This window comes from Trematosphaeria pertusa, assembly GCF_010094035.1.
Source record: "Trematosphaeria pertusa strain CBS 122368 unplaced genomic scaffold BU26scaffold_8, whole genome shotgun sequence".
Lineage (NCBI taxonomy): Eukaryota > Fungi > Ascomycota > Dothideomycetes > Pleosporales > Trematosphaeriaceae > Trematosphaeria > Trematosphaeria pertusa.
In genome coordinates this window covers 1,224,939-1,244,700 of record NW_022987219.1, presented here as the reverse complement: position 1 = coordinate 1,244,700, position 19,762 = coordinate 1,224,939, and the positions used below count along the sequence as shown (strand labels likewise).

The following is a 19,762-nucleotide window of genomic DNA, read 5'->3' as shown; positions in this document are numbered from 1 at the left end:
GCTTAGCTCTCCCTTATCTTCCATCCAGACAAAGAGTCGAACAGTTTCGACATGTCAGAGTGAGCCATACCTTTATCTTCACGGCTCTTACTCCCTTCTGACGAAAGCCCTATAGCGAAGATAACCCCACTCCCTCCGTTCCTACCCCAGCCCCTCCGAAGACGCAAGGCCAAGCAAACACCATGGGGAATGCCGGCGCCCAGGTTCCCGAATCGTCTCACGATAGCGCACCACCCAACCAAACCAGCCAACTTCAACAAGCAGCAGAAGCTCAAACAAATGGAGCCAGATATACACTCGGCACCTGGCTGACCAGCGCGGACGATCCATGGTCAAGCTGTAACAGGAGGAACCCTTGACGGTGCTTCCGAACGCATATAAGGTTGACGGGAAGCGAGCACTATGTAATTAAGCGCATGGGAAGAAGACTTTGGCTAGTATAGGGAATACATGCTTATGCTTTCGAATGATGGACTGTCTTCAAGCATACCTGTGCGACCGTGTTCTTTGCACTGACCACCAGTGAATGTACCTAGGTATTCTTGGCGTGCCCAGAAGTACCTCTTGTATTGACTACCGATTCCTCGATTCAGGGAGATGTGCTTCATCAATACCATCCTTTAACGCTTAGGGTCATTGACTAACCGCGACGTATCCAAGACTGCACACTTGGGCATTTGCCTTTCAGTTAGATGCTTCTATGCTACATTCTGCGGCGCTCGATTGTAACGCACGTGGATCTGTAACAACAGCAAGAGCAGACACCGAGCGATGAACCAATTGACTCAACTAGAGGAGCCACTAACCCTCATCAAACATCGCATACAAAGCTGTCTCATCGTTCTCGTCCAGCATGCCTTCATAGTTATCTGGTAACACCGGGCACGAGTCCATGGTAATGAGACTATGGGGTACCCCTACAACGCTCTTCCCCATAAGAAACTGCTCGAAAAGTTCAATCGTATCCTTTCGCGCTGCCGGGTTGCACACAAGTTCCTCTTTGAGGGCTCTGAGGAACAGTACGGAAGCTGCATCGGGCGGAAGCCGCGTAATAGGGGACCGCTCGCAGTGACGGACGAAGTACTTCATCGCTTTCAGATAGATAGTCTCGGGAAACTGGAGGTCGACGTGGGACCTGATCCTTGTGCGGTACAGAAACTCGATCAGAAGATAAAGGTCGCGTTCCGCGTCCGGGATTATCACGCTGCGATCGTCCGGGTCAATGCTGGGTTCATAGTGTAGCATCGCACATCCGTATTCTTCTTCCTGTGGAAGCTCTACGACGCGCATAGCGTCCCGGGTTTGCGACGGGTACGGCAGGTAATGTTCGGTCAGTTGTTCCAGGAGTGCTCCGTTCTGACAGTATAGGATCTTGCTCGATGGAGCATAGCCAAACGCCAGCGCGTCGAGAAACAGCAGCCAGGCCGAGATTGGGCAAACAGTGGAATCATCCCCAGCCTCGTATTTAACAGCAATCAAAAGGCGGAGAATCTCGACCTGTACTGTAAAAGCGCCTGCGAAACCGAAGATAGCGAAATTGCTAAAGAACCACTCCTCACGATTCTCAAGGCTGCGCAAAGCCTTCGTCAGGTAAAGTCCCGCTTCGTTCACATTCTTCAGGTAGAGAGAGCAGATCCCTTGTACAGCATAAAACTGAGTCCGTCCCCCATGCTCCTTTTCGAGGTCTAGGTTATGGAGGTACTGATTCAATCCCTCCCAGTCGCGCCGGGTCATGTAGTCTTTAACAAGGAGTTGATTTAGGGAGGCCGACATTGTCCGGTCGACATAACGCATGCTGAATTCGATCATCTGCAGCAGGCTCCGTCTCCAGTAGTATTCGAAGAACGTCTTGAATCGCGGGAAAATGGCATCGAATACCTGATCTGGTGATGTTCCTCGACGCAAATCCTGCCATGCTCGCTTAACGCTTTCGTAAAGATCGGTGAGCTCGTTGCCCCCAGATGTCAATCTCGGAATCTGCTCATCGTCCCGTTGCGCCATGGTGACTAGTGTCTCATCAAGACTCTGTCCTTCCGGAATAGCGATCGCATTCCCGGTGAGCCCTTGCAGGATGGCGGAAAAGCGCTGCAACATCCCGTCAAACCATTCCTGGGGAAATTTCGCAAGCTCGGCCAGAGTGCGCCGGAAAAGGAGTTCATTCTCTTTTTCAACGTTTTCTTTTTCCTCTCGAGTTCTATATCCCCACCGCTCTGTAGCGCGCTTGTCAGCCCAGCCTTTGGCCATCAGCTTGTTGGTAAGTGCAGTCCACTGCCGCTCCGTTTCATTGTCCGTATCCATCGACCAATGGAGAAGCCTCTCAAACTGGGCCGCCATCTCCCCATAACTTCTTTCAAATGTCCGTACAGTGGCTACACTTGCCCTCTGGAGCAGGTGATAGGAGAGACCAGCAAGCTGCTCTTCGTGCTTGAGACCTGGTGTGCTATCCATTATCCCCAGCTCTCTTTCAGCCTCTGGCGCCAGGCTATCGAGAGATATAGGCTGAGATCTGCGGCGGCTGGAGCCGAAATGGCCACTTAGAAACTGCAGATAAGCATCGGCGAGCAGCATAGGTTCCACAGCCCGATAAGGGCCAAGATGAGTGGATATCATCAAGGCAGACCTTTTTGTCTCGGCAACGGCGAGTTCAGGCTGGCCCGAAACCATATAGAAATGCGACAGCCAATTTGAGAGACGCAGTAAGAGGGTCAAGGCCGAGTAGAATTGCCGGCGCATTGGCAAGCGTGCTTCTACTTTTGATCGGGACTGGCCTTTCTCCGGTTTCGTCTCCTTCGCTAGCTCTCCGCAGACTTGGGAAATTCGCTCCCTTGTCTCTTTGATGTATGATACCAGAATACTGGGTCCGTAATAGGTCCTGGATGTCAATCGCGGCCAGGGAGCAAGGAACCAATCGAAGAACTTTAGTGGATACTCGAAGTCCCGATGGTTTGCGTCCTCTTCAATCCACATCAGTAATGCGCCCAGAAGGTTGAACTTCCCAAAGTGTTCATCAGCGATATGGTTCACTACTGTAATGGCTTGCTCGGGGGACCTCAATTCGGCCGACTGCAAAGACTCAATTCTCTCTCGATGATGCTCGATAAATACCTTGTCTAGCCTCGAGCGAACTTCTCTGGGTGTGTAGCCCCGGGCTGCTATAGTTGAAGAGATCTCGTTTTCGAGGGCCTGGCGTAGGAACAAAGAAAGTTGAGGGTGTATCCGGTATATAGGAATGTGTTCCAACTCATCCGCTTGCTTCCCTTTCAAGTAGGCGAACTCAGGTCGGAGGAAGCCTAATAGGCGCAAGTCATTGACTGTTTGAGAGAGCACTTCCAACGCCTGGGCCTCAAGAGTGCTTCGCGTCTGGAAGTAGTATGACATTCGTCGCAATGCGTCTTGGTACCAGTGATCTCTGACCGTTGTTGTACACAATCGTGAGAAGTAGCGAGGAAAGGCCTCTTTCAGACATCGAACATAGCGGAGGATGTACGAGTCTGTTCGGATTCCGAGATGCCTTGTGAACAGGGAAAGACCAAGCAAAACAGCCTTTGCAAGGCCACTTTGCTTCTCGTAATACTCCATGGAGGCGCGGTAAGCCGGTTGCGAATGCAAGACTCGCATTCCATCCTCACTCAGTGTGCTAAATGGATAACGTCCCAGGAGCAATGACTTTCTGAGAGAAAGTACAGACTGCTCAGTTCGGTGGGCATCGTTCATGATCTCCAAAATATCTGCTCGAATTAAGGATGGTAAGTCGGCAAAATAGTCAACGATATCCTGCAGCGCAGCAGTCGTATCCGTATTAGTCAGCGTTGCCCAAAATGAAGCATCTCCATGGAATCCGATAGATAATGGCTCGCTGATGCCCGGCATATTGTAATGGGAAGATTTTGGTAGGGGGTCACCCAGCAACCGTGGAGGCTGCAAGATCTCGTCTCCCTTGCCTGTTTCAAGTGGCCGTGCATCAATGAATGGGACCATCGAAATAGAAGACACAATGACGTAGATGTGTGAAGAGCTCAAGCTCTCAAACGTCTCGCTCAAGTTCTTTTGATCGATGTATGGAAGGGGTTTTATTGCAGGAGTGTCTCCCTGTACCATCTGTGGGAAATCATCCAGAATGAGAAGGACACGCTTTCCAAGTCCGGTCGTCCTCATGTACAATTTTATGATGCTGAGCGGGTTCGACACCCCGCTCTGTATCGTACACAGCGAACTGTGCGGATCTTGTGCGAGCATCTCGTTCTGGAGTTTATGTGCTAGCCAAAGTACAATCTCGTTCGGTTGGTAGGGTCTATTGCTTTGGAAGGAGTAGCTGAAGATTCGGTCGAACATTGATGTCTCCATCCACCAAGTCTGGCAGTGACGAAGGAACGCCGTTTTCCCGACACCGCTGAAGCCGTAGATGTTGACGATAGGACCCGACCCGCATCTCCAAGGATCCAAAAGCCTAGTCTCAACGTTGAGGACTTCGATGTCAAACGACAGGTCATTGTAACGCAATGCTTCCCAATGAGGCTGGTCTTCAACGTCGGCGCCATCTCCAGTGCTCGGTGAGCCGGGGATTACGAACTCGGACGCTCGAATTCCATCTGCGATATAGGTCACCGGGACGATCCAGTCCTGAAGCTCAATGTCTATTCCCAAATACGCCTGTCGTTTACGGTGGATGCGCATAGCCTTCCGGCCGTCGGAAGCAGCTTGGCAGAAGTCTCTCCGATGCTTCAAGAAGGATCGATAGAAATGAAAGAAGAATGTAGCCATCCCGCTTACGAGCAATTTGTAAGACATGGCAAGGACAAAAGGGACTCCAGATGCCAGAAAGGCCTGGGCCAAGTTTGCTTCAGGTCCCGCGTCGCTCCGGGCCGACTCGCAGGCATTGAGAACTACCATGGGAATTTCGTGCTTAGATAGGAGAGTTGCCACCCTACATGCTCCAATGAGACCGGAGTCGCGTTCTGATTTGGGGTAAAACCGTAAGAAGTTTCTGAACCTGTCCATCGTCATACATTGCATATTCCAGACCGCACGGACATGCTTACCGGGGACCTTGTTGTGTGTCTTTTGAGGTTTTGACCTCCCCATGCACGTCAAAATGAACGAGGTGAATTCTTCTCTTGCGTTTCTTGCATTGGTCAAGATAAACCTCCAGCGCTCGATAGGTTCCAGGCCGGACAATGTCGAGCTCGACCGGTCGCGACCCAAGGCCGGTAACGATGTGCTTGAGGGTCGAGGAGATGATTCGATGGTGCTTCTCAGTTAAATCCGACCTCGCAACCACGAGTAGTATGCGGAAAGGCTCCGAGTCCCCAGGTAGGCTCGGGGCTTTTGACGGATGTGTTTCTGAGATTGTCCGGCTCACAGCTACAGAAGAAAACGTGGTCTTCTCCCGGTCGAACGCAGCTTCTAAGACTTCCCAGTGGATCATCTGCACCGACTGCCCTGGTCTTGCATCGTCGATCTGACGGATTGTGATTGAGCATTGCTTCTCTTCAGGGTCACCAACTAACTGCACCACCTGCTGGGCAAGGCGATCTGAATACCGGCAGAGGTTGGTGGTCGCGTACGAGACTTTGGTTCTCTCCAGAGGATCATGGATGGGATATTCCTCTAGATACCATCGTAGCAAGGCATCTTGAATTTCATCGAATGGATCCTCTATTTCGTGAGTTTCCATGGTCCCTGCCCTCTTCAGGGCCCACTTGCGTGTCTGGTCAAGGCTTTCAATACTCCAGGCATCGAATTCAACAGGTAGTTGGAAGGGCGAAGACATCCTGAGAGAAAAGTCTGTTGCGCACACTCGGCAGATAGTTAGTGCACGGGCATTGGCGTTTGTTTTCGGTTTTTGGTGGTGCTCAGGTCGGTTATTACTGAGGTAGCGAAATCCCAGACGGCGGATCATGCGCCTTGACGAGAGTTTTGCTAGGTCATAGCCACCCAATGGGACCTCTTTGTATGAGCTGATGACCTGATAACATACCCCAACTGAGAATCGTGGCGTCTGAGAGAGCCGGTGTGGCTGCATGCTCGTCAATGCATTGGCGACAGCTTTTTCACGCCACCTTGCGCGACGCGGACCAGAAACTCCAGCCTTCAGCCCCGCTCTCTTATCCAACAAATTTTCTCTTGCTCTTCAGTTAACATCTCGATCTCGTAAACCGGTACTCTGATCACGCCAGTATTTTGTGATCACTTTCAGCTACGGCCAGCTACAATAAACGTAGCTTCGAGGCTTCCTGGTGATCCTTACTCATAGGAGAAATCGGCACCGCCATCCTTTGCTGCTCGCCATCCATGGAACGACACAGATTCCTCATTCTCCGTTCTCCGATTGCCGGCCAGGATCTCCCTAAGCTTCTTGGTCGATTGACGCTCGACTACACCTCTCCACTGGATAACTCGGTCCCCGACGATCCCACCTCTTTCACAAAGGATCATCTTCGAGGTGTGGTAGAAGAAACAGCGGCTGAAGTGTGGGGAACAGCCCAGGATGGCTCCAAGATCCAGGCTGCACTGAAACCGTTTGGTGAAGTCAGCATTTCAACCGACGGAGAGAAATCTTACAGCTTCGATGCGGCGATGATAAAAACCCATCAGCTCCGAGACCACGATGCAGTTTTTGAGCTCATCTTCGAGAAACATAAAAAAGATATCAACCAACTCATGGATTCCATCGCACCGAGGCTCGGAATTTTGCCGGAAAAGGTCTATATGGTCATAGGATATAAGTCCGTCGAGAACGCTTCATTCTCCGGGGAAGAATCGGAGTCGCTGTCGGTGAAGGCCTCAGGAGAAGCCCCCGTTGGTGCAACCGCGAACGCAGTAGCTCCCGGCGTCACTCCCCTTAATGCGACGGCCAGTCTCTCGGGCGAAGCGCATAGGTCTACTAAATCCGGCCACAAGGGTTCCTTGACCGGAGAAACGGGAGTTGCTGTAGAATACAGGACACTTAAGAGAAGCTGGATTCTTGCTTGGACGAGGAAAAAGTCTTATGGTTCAATATACAGTATAGGAGTGAAATACTTCGGCGGGGGAGACGCAATGGGAAAAGAGACTACTGATGAACAGGAGAACGAAGAAGAGGAAGGAGACGAGCTGATGCTGGAATTGGAGGATGAGGACGTGGATGGGTATGAATTGTGTGATGGGGTTTGGGACGACTTCTACGTCCCGAAACCCCTCATTTCCAACTGAAGCTCGTTAGAGCCGTCTTCTAAGAAGTATCTGGAAGGGAAATTTTTGGGCCTAGCAGACGTAAACGAAGACAGCTGGTGCAAGCAAATGTCGCTGCCCGAATAACCGCGAATCAATGGAGACATCCAATTTGAACGCAGGATTGTCGCTGTTCTCTTTGTGCGTAGGTGATTCGTCAATTCCAGCGTGTGGCTCCACGGTGCGCTGCGCTGTCTGGTTCTGCTTTGACGCAGGGTCGGAGCAAGTGACAGGTGATGGTGTACGGGAGAAAGGCGAACAGCAGGAGCTCCAGGGCTGCGGCACAAGCTGCGGTGCGGCTTGACTAATTCTGGACTAGGGTCCCTATTAAGTCCGAATAACCTCCGCGAGCGGCACCACCTCCCTCGCCGTCACCGTCTTTCAGTATCCTGTCTCATCTAGCTCGAAATCTCGCGTCTTCCACGGCTGTCTTGTCTAATTGCCCAATCGAATTGCGGAAAGCCGACGATCGGCATCATGCCGTACCTCTCAAGCAATAGGGCAGCGAGGCTGAAACCAGCTCGATTCATCACGAGAAGCGTCAGCCTCCTGCAGCCTGGCTGAGCAGCACTCTTACACCCTTCTCTCTATCTTTGTCGTTCGCAACAATTTGTCTCGTCTCGTCCTACATTTGCGATAGCATCTACGATCTGTGTGTCACATTCTCTCCCGCCCATATGTCGTGGCATGACCCTTCCTGCCAGTTGGACCTGAGATGGCACAACGGAACGCCGGGTTGTACTCGCTGCGGCCTACGGGCCCCCAACATTGCAGCTACCAAGGGCATCCCACCTACGCCCCCACCTCCAAGTATCCTTCGATCCCAGCTCAAATGCAGCTGGCCACCACGTGTGCGGTATGGCACAGATCTTGACCTCGAGGACTGCGCGCAATTCATCCGGGACAACATTGATTCCTGGAAGATCGGGGATTCGTCCGAGGACTCAGCGTCTTCTCCAAGCAAAAAAGTGCAAGAGACGATAATAGGCCACGAGCCGGACGCATCTCTCATGGACCTTGCTTCTTCCGAACCCACCCAACTCGACATCTACGGCAGGCTGCCTGAAAGAGATAGCATTCGCCTACTTCGCCTACATGGAAGCGCCTCCCCGCAAGATCCGGTTCACTGTTCCTTGGAGCTTGTACGACTGAACGAGCCGGAGTTGCCGATATTTGAGGCCCTTTCCTATACTTGGGCCGACCTCGATGGGAATTCCGAGCTAATCTGTCCAATCTATCTCGGAAGTGACTACCAGGTGCTTTTGATAACGAAGAACTGCCTGTCTGCCCTGCGTCAATTGCGCGCCCCCACAGATCGGCTGATCTGGGTGGACGCCATATGTATCAATCAGGGAGACGTTTCCGAGAGAGGACACCAGGTTGCCCTTATGCGAAATATATATTCAGCTGCTTCAAGAGTTCTCGTTTACTTGGGCGAGCAAGGCTCCAAGACTGACACGGCTATGAGTCTTCTGAAATGTGGCGCGTCTCCCGCGACCGAACAAGAGTTCGCGGCCGTCCGACAGCTTATGGGGAGGCCTTATTTTCGCAGACTATGGGTGGTGCAGGAGGTCAAGTTGGCGCACAAAGCCAGTATCACCTGCGGAGGGTTAACCGGACACTGGAGCGGACTGCGTGCCTTCGTCGATCTTCCACACCTCATGAGTCCATATTCTCTGGGCATCTCGTGGGTCCACAATAAGTCCTCCTCGCTCTTCCATCTTCTACGGGATACCGAAAAGTGCGAATGTGGCGATCCAAGAGACAAGGTCTTTGCTCTGTTAGGCCTTGTTGAGGACTCAGACGCTACTGGTCTGCCAATTGATTACACACTGAGCATTCAAGAAATCTACATTGGCATTGCGAGCTATCTTCTCCAAGTCACTGGATATGTAGGCTTCTTGGATTCCCTAGGAGGATCCAGACAAGTCAAAAATTTACCATCATGGGTTCCGGACGGTTTATTCTTCCCGGAGGAGAAGAAGGAACCTTTTCATGTCGAGATAGCGCTCGATCTACCTCCAGATGCGGTCCCTGAGCCTCTCCAGGAATTCGGTCAGCCTATAATTCCTTTCACGGGCTGGCATCATAGCAACGTGATAGCAAAGAGTATCCTTGAAGGCCACCAGAACATGCGCCAACTTCAGATTCTCTCCGAAACGGCTTCCTTGGTCCTCTCTGGCTTTCCCATCTTCTCTGTCGCTCGCGGAAAGCTTTCAATTACGTGCGGCCCAAGCGACCCTTTACACCTTCCACAGGATGAGGTCACACTACCGAATTTGGGCAATCCCGCTGATGGTGAAGATTTTGTGTGCTACCTAGTTCCGGCACTGGAAAGAACGCTCTTACTGAAACCACGTGGCCATCAAGTGTTTTCTTTGCACAGCCATTGCTCATTTGGGGTCGGGCAAGTACCGAAGGGAAAAGCGTTATCACCATTGTCTCGTGTAGATGTGGCCCACAGGATTACGCAGAGCGAGCGAGAGATTATGTTACGGTGGATTCTAATGGTTTTCTTTCTTGGTATCCGGTCATCCTCACCCGCAGCATCCGAAGAGCGCGCATTCTCCACGCCATGGTTCTCCAGTTTCCCAGCCGTATGTGAGGAATTGGCTTATCAACATTGTCGGAGGATAGCTAGGGAGCCAGGCTGTGGGCACTACTTTTCCTCAATGAATGCGATGCGCGACGAAGTTCTAGGGGCGCTCTCCGATGATGACTTGCTTGCGCTGCGACATTTGCGGGGTCATAGGATATGGCCTGAGCAAGCGACCTATGGAGTGCGAGCAAGCTATGGCATACTGTCACCTTTTTCCGGATCCACTGATGACGGTTCATCCTACCAACGCATCTTACTCAACCAGATTGAATCAATTCAGTCCACATGGAACAGTTACAATGCCTCGGCAGATGTCCTCCTTCCGCAATGGAAGAGCGCTATCCAGGTTTTCAAGAAAAGCATGGAGAGACATGGGCGAATAGCTGATATAATCGACGGACTTCGACATTCCGGGCACGAGCCTGTCTGGACTTTTCTCGACGAACAACGCAGAAGTGACTTCGAGTCGAGCGTGGTCGACAAACTCCTCCAGCCGATTCCCGGGCTCAGATGCCGCTTCTTTAATTTTTATGAAGTGACATATACACGTACGTCCCCTGCAACCATTGTCTACCAGGGTTGGGAATTGATCAAGAGCATTCCCCTTGATTCTGCCAAATCCTGGGAGTGGAATCGAGATCGTTTTCGGATCTACCTTGCGACATTACAGATGGTCGCGCAGATGAAGGCCCTTTTGTGGCATCGGCAGATACTGAGCCGGGTTGACGAAGTCTACCAGCATCCAGAACGCATCGTCATCGTCTAAAGCTGAATATGCTCAAGGACGGGTGCGATTGCTCTCAGCAAGTGTGTAATGAATACCGCATTACCCTTCCCAAATTCAGTTTCGTTGGCGGCTCGCACCAACATGATTTGGGAGAATGAGTGAACCACGAACCTAGGGGTGTGGCCAAGATTTTTGTTCGAAGCCTCTCGCGACCCTCTCCCATCTGGGATAGCATCTGTGGCCCAATCTTGACGGCTCCGTCTGATCGTATGTCAGAGGCCCAGTCAACGTGGCAGCCTACGCAACGCCGAGCTATTGTTGGGGAGGGGTGCAGTCTGTAATGCTCACCAACGAAAGCGTAGCTTCATTTATCAGCGGCACACAGGTATTGACTCTCCCTCGAACTATTACGGAAGCGATCTGAGTTACCGTAGACCTGCAACTGCAGTCCCTTTCGCCGCCCTCACCAGCATCCTTCCTTTCAACCTCTACCAGAAATTCGTGAAGCACCACTTATGGCTCTCCACAGCATCCCCAACTCTCATCACCCTGCGCGGTACGCTATTTTGGAGGCCATCCCAAACAGGGAGCCCAACCACACCATGTCCTTCCAACCTTTCCCATTTTTGTCTCCCATGGTAGGTGACTCTCACTTTTTTATTTTTTTTATTGCTCGCAAGGCCGCAAAGAAGTGCCGCGAGAGGTGAATTCAGAGTATAGGAGGGATGATTTAGAGAAAGAAAAACTTCGGGAACAGCCTGCTCAGGGGGACGCCCTTCTACGTAGGATTTGCATATGAGGAGTGGTTCAGATGGTGAGCGTCGCCTTGCGATAACAGGAAGCATGAGCATCTTGCCTTTATTGATACGCTTACCAATGTCCAGTCCTCGTTTACCCTGCTCCGCAAGAGCCCCGGTGGCCATGTCCAGGCAGTCGTGCACCTTTACACCACGAGTAGCGAACCAGGGAACCCCACATATAGAGTTTTAGTATTCCATGGCTCTGTTCGCGCAAGTCTTTAGTCCTCTCGCGCAGAGAAGCGTGAAGGGGAAATGAGGAGGCAGAATACGTTTATATACTGCTAGAATCGAATGGCCAGGCGGCGCATATCGGGAGTAGGTGCTCAGGTCCACGAGATAGGCTGGCCGCATGTTCAGTGTTGGTTGGCTATCAGCATCATCGCTCGGTGGTGATAACGTACGTCATCAGCAGCGATGCTCCATACTCCACCTTCGAACCGCCTCCATGTCGTTTTTGTCCCCCCCGATCTCTTCGACACCCATCTTCAAAACCCCTCGTGTTTTAGACTTGAAGCCCGGTCCACAGCCGCAGCCAAGCATACAGTAGTCCGGGTATCCTTTTAGTCTCCAATTGACATCGTTCCAGAGCTTTTTTAGTGCTATCGACTCCGCGTAGGGTGAAGGGTGAGAAGAAATCTGGAGAACAAAGGGTGTTTATACAGCTACGAACCCCGGGAACCGTTGCGTACCATGTAAAGCTCCCCCTGATACGTCGCTCATATCAAGTTCCGATGATCAGTGCCCATTACCACCATCCCAGTCCTCGCGTATGTTTTCCTCGCTCTTTCCATGCGCTCATCCACATCCACATAAGCAAGCTCTCCTTCCTCCAACATTCAACTCCATAAAGGGCGCTTCACTACATCTTAGTTACCCACACGACCTCCCACTCACCACTACATTTGTCTGCGGCCATGTATTCCCTAGCGCCCCATGGCCTGGCTCGCTGCGAAATTTTAATTCTAAGCACATCCTCGGTGGAGAGTTGAAAGAATGGGAGGGGAAGGCAGCCTTTTATATGCGTCAGAGGAGGAAGTGAGGGGTTGGCACGTGGGCTACACGTTTGATTGGAGGCATGAGCGTTTGGTACGCTTGGGAGGAAATGTAAATCCGGTTACGAAACTGCTTTCTCGGGCCTCACCTCTCCCGACCGGAAGATGGGCCAAGCACGAGAACCTGCACGCTAGTCAGTAGGAAGTCTTCGAATAGGGTCACGCAGCAGGTGCGCCTTCAGCGCACTATACATTGCTGGCTCAGTGCAATGCCCGGGTGCATTCGCTGCACTACTGCTACTAGATCAGCGTATATCTGCAAGGCGCACGCTACGCCATCACAACGAGATGCTTAGGATCAAGATCTTCCCCAATGATTTGCAATTCTTTTTCTCTAACATCATCATCGTCCCAGAGGAAATCCAACCCAACTCCAAAGAAGCCAAATGATAGAGCCAGCTTTTGTCTAGATGCAGATGAGAAGGGTAAGGAAGCCGACATGACTGAGAAGTGGAATAGAGTATCCGCGGGAGAGAACAATAGGGATATCAAACGAACAGGAAGAAGAAATATCGAGAACAAAAGTCAAGCGAAGGTTGTGTCGAGCGTGCATGCGTAGCACCGCGCCTGGGGGAGTGATTCATCCCTCCCGGCCCGTGGTATCTTTCGTGCCCCCTTCTCCGTGCCCGACCCACACCATCCTCCCATCCCTGCTCTTACCCAATTATGTGAAAAGAAAGATTTGCCGAAGTGAACGGTCTGATAGTAGTACAATGTCTTCGACTGTGACCGCCGAAGAAGTCGTCGATCGTTGTCGGAAGCAAACGATAGGAGCCTATACTCCGCGCGAGGAGAGATCTGAAAAGGCTCCTCAATAACGACTACCTCACGGTAATCTCGGGGACATGCTCTTCCATGTCCTCATCTTCAATCCTCCTTCTAATCCCACCCTCAACTTGGATGCCCTGCTGCACCCACTCCATCCTCTCAATGTCCTCGAGGCTCTTGCGACCTCTCGAAACCTTCTTCAACAAGCCTTCGACACACTCTCGCGCGCCTGCCCATTCTTTGCCTTTCTCGACATCCCAGTCGCCATCGTTATCACCGAAGCTGACCCACACCCAGTCGCATCTGGCAATCCGGTGGGCGGCTCTGCTACGGGATCCAACTTTGCCTGGCGGCGGGTCAAAGGGTAAGCGGCCTTCCATTAGAGCATAAAGCAGGACTCCGAGCGCCCATGCGTCAGTAGAACGGCCATCATACGGCTGACCAAGAAGAATCTCGGGGGCGGCATAGTCTTCACTTCCACAGCGAGTAGTAAGGAGAGGAGACTCGGGCGGAGCAGGGATACGGCGAGAGAGGCCAAGATCTGTAAGTGTCGCTATGGGATAAGGATGGCTTCGTGGGCTCTTAAGCAGCGGCACTGTAGAGACCGGGACATTAAGGAGGACGTCTGCGAGTCATTAGTAAGATGACGCGCTAGATAGACTAACCACTATGAATGGAGTAATGTACTTTCTAGTTTGATGTCGCGATGCACAATGAGCTGGTTATGCAGGTACCGCACAGCACTGACCAATTCGGCGAATATGCGTTGGACGAGGTCTACTCCAAGGAGATCGCGGTGCGCACTGGCTACGTCAAACAAGTCACCGCCGGGGCAATAGGTCAAGACCAGCAGAGCCTGTGCTTCATCGTGGTCGAACTCTCTGAGATGTACGAGGGACGGATGTGAGACGGATCGAAGCATTTCAACCTCCCGTTTGAGGCTTAGCTCTACGCGTTCTTCGTCGGCGCCACCGGCCGGACCGTGCTCGACGACCTTGATGGCAACAAGCTTGCGCGGGTCAAGGGTGGCCTCATTGAGTGGGTCTTTAGGTGCAACCTTCTCGCTTGTGGCTAGATAGACTTTGCTGAAAGTGCCCTGGCCAAGCTGTCGGACGGGGCGCCAAAGCTTCTTAGTCCTCTGTGCTCCGTGCCTCACCGTGATATATTGGATCTTGCCCTCTTCTGGGATTTCCTCTTCCTCACTTTCTGTCACACTTCGATTGCTGGCCGGCGGCGTAGGGAGCCCGGCCGGAAGCGTAGCGGGAATTAATCCTCGCTGCGCTGCAAGGTACTCCTCACGGTGGAGATGATGCTCCGGGCCTGGACCCGTCTGCATCTTTTCGGGAGCCACGTTAGAGATGGTAACATGGCGTGCCCGGATGTTGTGCAACTGGTCCGGCGCGAACTCGCTGACGCTCCTGTTCCTCTCACGAGCGGCCTCGTTCTTGTGCTGCGTCTGCATGCTGGCATCTGCAGCTTGGACTGCAGCAGTCTTCAACCGCTGGTATCCTTTCTTTTTCTGCGAGGGCGTTGGAGATAGCGTTCCTTTGCTGAGCATGGCGAAGGAGTCATCTTTTGACGAACCGGACGCACCCCGCGAGCGAGGGCGTACCGACATGCCAGCCCTTGCCCATGGCCCAGGCGAATCGCTCATCACCAGTGGAGATGGCAAAGGTGTAAGGTCGGCGAGGGCGTTCAGTGCAGGTGAGGAGAGCGCAGAACCGGGCGACAACGACCCGGTCATGCTCGCCGCAGACAGCGTGCTCCGCAGGTAGCCTTCCTGTATTGCGATGGGCGCGGTGGCCGACTGCCGCAGCGACTCTCCTGCGCCGCCCTCCACGATGGTTGGATGATTCGGCGAGGTGTGAGCGGCGGCCGTCATTGGCGGGGGCAGATCGGTCTGGAGGGAGAGACCGGCGGCGGAGGGGGTGCGAATGTGCGGACGGGATGGGTAGACAGGCAGCGCAGAAGACGATGCGTCACCTGCGCTGAGCGGCGGCCGTTCCGCGTTCAAGAGGCGCGGAGTAGCATTGGCGGTCGCCGAGGGAGGAAGGGTAGTATTGATTATCGCACGGCTCGTATCCGCATGCGGGCTGGTCTCGACGAGCGTGGAGGCGGCCACCGGGGGGCCGAGCGGTGTCGTGGAGGAGGGGTGGTCACCCTCGGAGGATGGCTTGGGGTCCTCCATGGTGTTGTAGGATGCGCTGCGGCCGAGACCGTGGTGCTTCGCTCGCCGTACCGTGCATGCGGGTAAACTGGACTGTGCTCTTTCCGGCAGCGCGCCCCCGTCTCACCTATCGGGTAAGCGTGGGGAGGCGGAGGCCGCCCGAGCAGCGTGACGGGCCACGGCGCGAGGCTATCTCGATGCCGCTATCGAGGCGATACAGAGGCGATACAATAGCGATACAAGGAAATACTGGTTTCATGCTGCAGCGGCTTGTTGTTGAGGTATTGTTGAGGTCAAAGAAGCACCTCTCGCTCTCCGTCTGCGCCCCGCATCCACGAGTGGCAGGCACGAAGGCCCACGGGAATCCTAAAAGGCAGCAGTGACGTCCGGCCTATGGGGAAGGAGCATTAAGGCACGACTGCGGGCTACCGGTAGTTGCAGTCTAAGATTAGGCGCAAGATGCAGGTTGGGCGCATGCGCGCTCTAGTCCTATAGGCGCGGCTATCGGCACCATATTCGCTCCCACGTACGACCAGACGACGTCACCGACTACAAAGACTCTCGGAGAATTAATCATGGTCATACATGTTCTGTCAAAGACCTATCATTACCAAGGATTAGCTTTTGATCCACTCCACATATCCGTCGCCGCTCCCACGCTGACGCCAAGCATATCCGCCGCAGCAAGTGCTACCTAGTGGTGAGACTGCGAGCCAGAAAGCCACAGGACACAGTTCCCGCAATATTGTACAAGCCCCAAACTCCAACACCGCTTTTCGTCATCGACGCGGAACCATCATATAGCGTGTCGTATCATATGTACAAGGCCGTCCGTAGATATACAAACACCCGAAGACAGCGACGAAGCTCCCGATGGCCGTTCCATGCAGTTCCTCATTTGTGCGGCCCCTGGTTGAAAGGGTAGTGCTGCTCCGGCGTGTTGGGAGAGTAGCCGTACGGAGGGAATCCGCCCATGAAGCCATGACCGAGCTGTGCGACACCGTTGTTGTACGGATTGGTGGCGGAGAAAGGGTGGTTGGCATCCCTGCTGTGCTGGCTGTACTGGCCGTGTGTAGGGCGAGCCCAGTGCTGGTCCCCATAGCGCCGCATTTCGGACTGTGCTGGAGTCATGCGGGTGGCGGAATCCCGACCGGCGTCACTCGAGTCGTAAAAGCCAGGAAACGAAGGCTGAGACCGCTGGTTTGGGAGAGCGAACGTGGGCTGAGAACGTTGCGGAGACGGCTGACCGACCGCTAAGGTTTTCTTCTGCTCTGACTGCCGTAGCTCCTGAAATGCCTTCTGCAGCTCCTCGATGCTCTGCTCCATGGCTGTCACCTTCTTGCTCTGGCTCGTCAAAGGAGCGACAATTTCGGCTTTGATGAACTCCAGCAATTTATCTAGCTGCACATTGATGTTGTGGTTCTGATCGTAGGTGTGGTCGGCTTTCTCACTGAGCTTCTCGATCTGCAACTTGATATCCTCAAATTGCTGTTCGACTAGCAAACTGAGCTGCTCCTGCTTGGATGAGAATGCCCTCGTCTGCTCCGTTTGCAAATTTCCTCGCTCTTTGATAGAGTCCCAGATGGCTTTGCAGGCGATATCCACGTGCTCGTTCGTCATGTAGAAGTGGTTTGCCAGAGCTTGAGGAACCTGAAGATCTCCCAAAGCGCCTTGCGCGTCCATCTCCAACGTCATTGGGTGATGTTGGCCGGGTTCCCGATTCAACGGGCTGGGAACAGCGCTTGGGCAGTTCGGCTGGAATTCGTTGGTGAAGTCGACTCTGGAGGGGCTCACACCACTCAGCATGTCCGTAAGCCGTGATGAAGATTGCTCGGGCTGGAGATAGCTTTGTTGACCGTTCTGCGTGTAAAGTGCCTGTTGCTCATCACATCGAAGCTCCTGCGTGACCTGCGTTGCGAGGCCAGGGTCATTCGGCAGTCTGGATGCCTCTCCGAGACGAGCGTTGATCTTCTGTGCTACTTTGGAGTCCGGATCGATCTCGGTCGCACTACCCTGGAATATCACACCGATTGAGCCTCGCGATGGATTCTCGGGCGAATTGATGGGCCTTGATTTCGGAGGAAATACGAAAACCGCGACGTCCTCGGCGGTCTGCGCCCTCGTTAGCGAATCTGTGGAGATGTACGGAGAAATCATGCGGAAGAGGGAGAAAGCGGTGACATGGGCAGAGAAGCAAACGGAAGGGCTGGTATTATTTGCTATCATTCGCGGAGTGAGGGGCAGTGGCCTGACTGGCCCAATGTGACGGAAGGAGCGGACGGGCACTTACCTTTCTGGACGACTCGTCATCAACAGCGCGGACGGGAGACTTCATGGGCTTATAGACAGTCGGCTGAAGGAGCTGAACAGGGCTGCTCCTGAGACGAGTGCTGAGCGGGGTGCGTTGAATGTGGCGGTCCTCGCTCCAGCGTTTTGGTTCAGGTGTCTGAGCCACATCTAGGCCCCCAGTCTCCAAGGGAGCACCAACATTCCGATCCTGCTCATCTGTTACGTAGTCAACTTCACCATAGGCAGAGAAGACGCGCTGGCCTTCGATGAGCTTTGCGTGATCTTCCGCGTCGAATGGACAGAATTTTGTAGGGCTCTCGCCACCTCCAGATGGAATGGGATCCAACTTCTGGACGCTAGGAACGTGCAGCTTCATTCCAGTATCGACCAGGTCCTCGTGTTCTTCGGGTCCCTCTGGAGATTGTGGCCCGCGAAGATACCAACTGAGCGGAATGCCCTCGGATAGCATCCTGCCCTCTGGCGGGGTGTCCTTCTCCGGTGGAGTCGGTGGCTTGGCCTGCTCAGAGGATGACTCCTCTAAGCTGCCACCCACGTTGACGCTAGATGACTGCAATTCTCGTGGAGGAGACCTTCGACTGGAGGCACGGACCCTTGACCGGGAGGGCCCGCCGTGGTTCGGACGGCGGTTGTGGGTGTGTTGGTTGTACAGCTTCGCCGGGAGTGACTTGGCCGTGTCGGAGCGAGGTGCTGCAAAATCCCCCCCAGACTTGGATGGGCGAGGGGAGAATCGGCGAGTCTTTGGTGGGCTTGATCCGAGTATCTGCGCAGCTTTGGACGGCATAGGCGGTGTAGACGCGTTAGCTGATGACTTAAAGGTTGGAAAGCTCATGCCGAAAAATTTCTTCCTCGGGCTCTTGTTCATTGGTTCCTCCCGCTCTGACCTGCTTGCTTCCGAATCTCTGCTCCTGTCTCTCATGTCGTTGGTTATGACGCGCCTCTCTGGAGACTGAGATTGAGGATCTAGAATAGTCAGCATCGACAAGGCTCGAGCTGTCAGAATACTTACTAGCCGGCGTCTGGGGAATCTGGCCCATCATCTTGAAGAACTTCCTCTCCGACTGCGCCTCCAGCTCGCCCCTCGAGGTCTTGTTTTCCTCGCCCAGGCCCCCAAGCTGGCCCTTTCTTGAAGCGGCGCTCAGATAGCTACGCTCTGAATGTCTCGAGCGAGTCGTCGAGCCGTGCCGGCTTACAGTCGAGCTATGCTCCGACTTGCGCGGCGATGAGCCACGAGCCTGGTCCATGAGGCTGGCAAACGTGGTGATGGCAGAGCTGCGGGATTTGGGAGGCAGGCGCGTGGCATCGCCACTGCCATCGCGCAGCGGGAAAGGAAATGGGGTATTGTCGCTAGAGCGCGTGGGGGATTGTCTCTGCGATGGTTTATCTTCTCGCCGCCTGTCCGACGCGTCCTGCTTTGCCGCAATTGCGAAAGCATTCGGTCCTGGTACAGCTCGTGGGATCTCAATTGGCGGCGGGCGCCTCTTGTACTCCGGATACTGCGATGCCATGCCGTTGACTTGACCGGTCTCAGTGTCAGTAATCGAATTGCCTCGCGGACGGAGGAGGAAAATCGCGGGAAAAATGCGCACTTACCGTGGGCTAATAGTCACCGACGACCGAAGAGAAACTTGGCTTCCGCCAATACCAACCCAAGAATGCGGCCTGCAGGTCTGGATAGAGGCAGTTAGCAACAATAGGACAGCGGCAGTAAATGGCAGTAGACGGAGTGGCTGGGTGGAGAGAGAAAGCGAACGGCGTTGGTGTTTACGCCGACGATGAGCGTGGTGTTATGGAGTCCTTCACTCGTGACGAAAAATCGAGTAATCGTCCCGGGCAACCGCACAACAAACAAAAGAACTTCACTTGACGAGACGAAATATCATAGCGTAAGAGAAGAGGTATACTACCTGCGGCCGCGCTTGACAGCTCCTCTCACTACTTGTTCCGCTTCATATGAACAGTGCACCCGGTCTACGATCCCCAGACTCCTAAAATCGATGTGCACATCGAGCTCGCGGAATCACTCTTTGGTACTTCATTGACGGCACCTCGCCATGCAATATGGTGTAGAAGAAAAGAAGTCTTGAACTTAAATTCGAAAAAGGGGGTAGGGAAAACTCATAACTTGGTAGG

General features: G+C 53.5%; 5 protein-coding genes across 5 annotated transcripts; 2 read left to right on the top strand and 3 right to left on the bottom strand.

Annotated features, from left to right (window-relative positions):
• Positions 1 to 709: 709 nt before the first annotated feature.
• On the bottom strand, positions 710 to 6,156 carry BU26DRAFT_330080 (uncharacterized protein). Its single transcript, XM_033822174.1, has 2 exons — positions 5,040 to 6,156; positions 710 to 4,990 (listed from the first exon to the last, which is right to left on the bottom strand). The coding sequence occupies exons 1-2, from the start codon at positions 6,020 to 6,022 to the stop codon at positions 802 to 804; spliced, it is 5,172 nt and encodes a 1,723-aa protein (XP_033683256.1). The 5' UTR covers positions 6,023 to 6,156; the 3' UTR covers positions 710 to 801.
• BU26DRAFT_519977 (uncharacterized protein) lies at positions 6,123 to 7,332 on the top strand. Its single transcript, XM_033829195.1, has one exon. It carries the CDS (start codon positions 6,292 to 6,294, stop codon positions 7,189 to 7,191), a length of 900 nt encoding a protein of 299 aa, XP_033683255.1. The 5' UTR covers positions 6,123 to 6,291; the 3' UTR covers positions 7,192 to 7,332.
• A 554-nt stretch (positions 7,333 to 7,886) lies between these two features.
• Positions 7,887 to 10,574, top strand: BU26DRAFT_565654 (HET-domain-containing protein; the record flags this gene model as incomplete). Its single annotated transcript, XM_033833418.1, has 1 exon — positions 7,887 to 10,574. The coding sequence occupies one exon, from the start codon at positions 7,887 to 7,889 to the stop codon at positions 10,572 to 10,574; it is 2,688 nt and encodes an 895-aa protein (XP_033683254.1).
• Positions 10,575 to 13,208: 2,634 nt separating this feature from the next.
• On the bottom strand, positions 13,209 to 15,343 carry BU26DRAFT_531622 (kinase-like protein; the record flags this gene model as incomplete). The annotated part of the gene is made up of 3 exons (XM_033831041.1): positions 13,209 to 13,780; positions 13,843 to 13,873; positions 13,904 to 15,343. The coding sequence occupies 3 exons, from the start codon at positions 15,341 to 15,343 to the stop codon at positions 13,209 to 13,211; spliced, it is 2,043 nt and encodes a 680-aa protein (XP_033683253.1).
• Positions 15,344 to 16,216: 873 nt separating this feature from the next.
• On the bottom strand, positions 16,217 to 19,137 carry BU26DRAFT_565652 (uncharacterized protein; the record flags this gene model as incomplete). Its single annotated transcript, XM_033833417.1, has 3 exons — positions 16,217 to 17,434; positions 17,613 to 18,592; positions 18,639 to 19,137. 3 exons carry the CDS (start codon positions 19,135 to 19,137, stop codon positions 16,217 to 16,219), a joined length of 2,697 nt encoding a protein of 898 aa, XP_033683252.1.
• Positions 19,138 to 19,762: the final 625 nt, after the last annotated feature.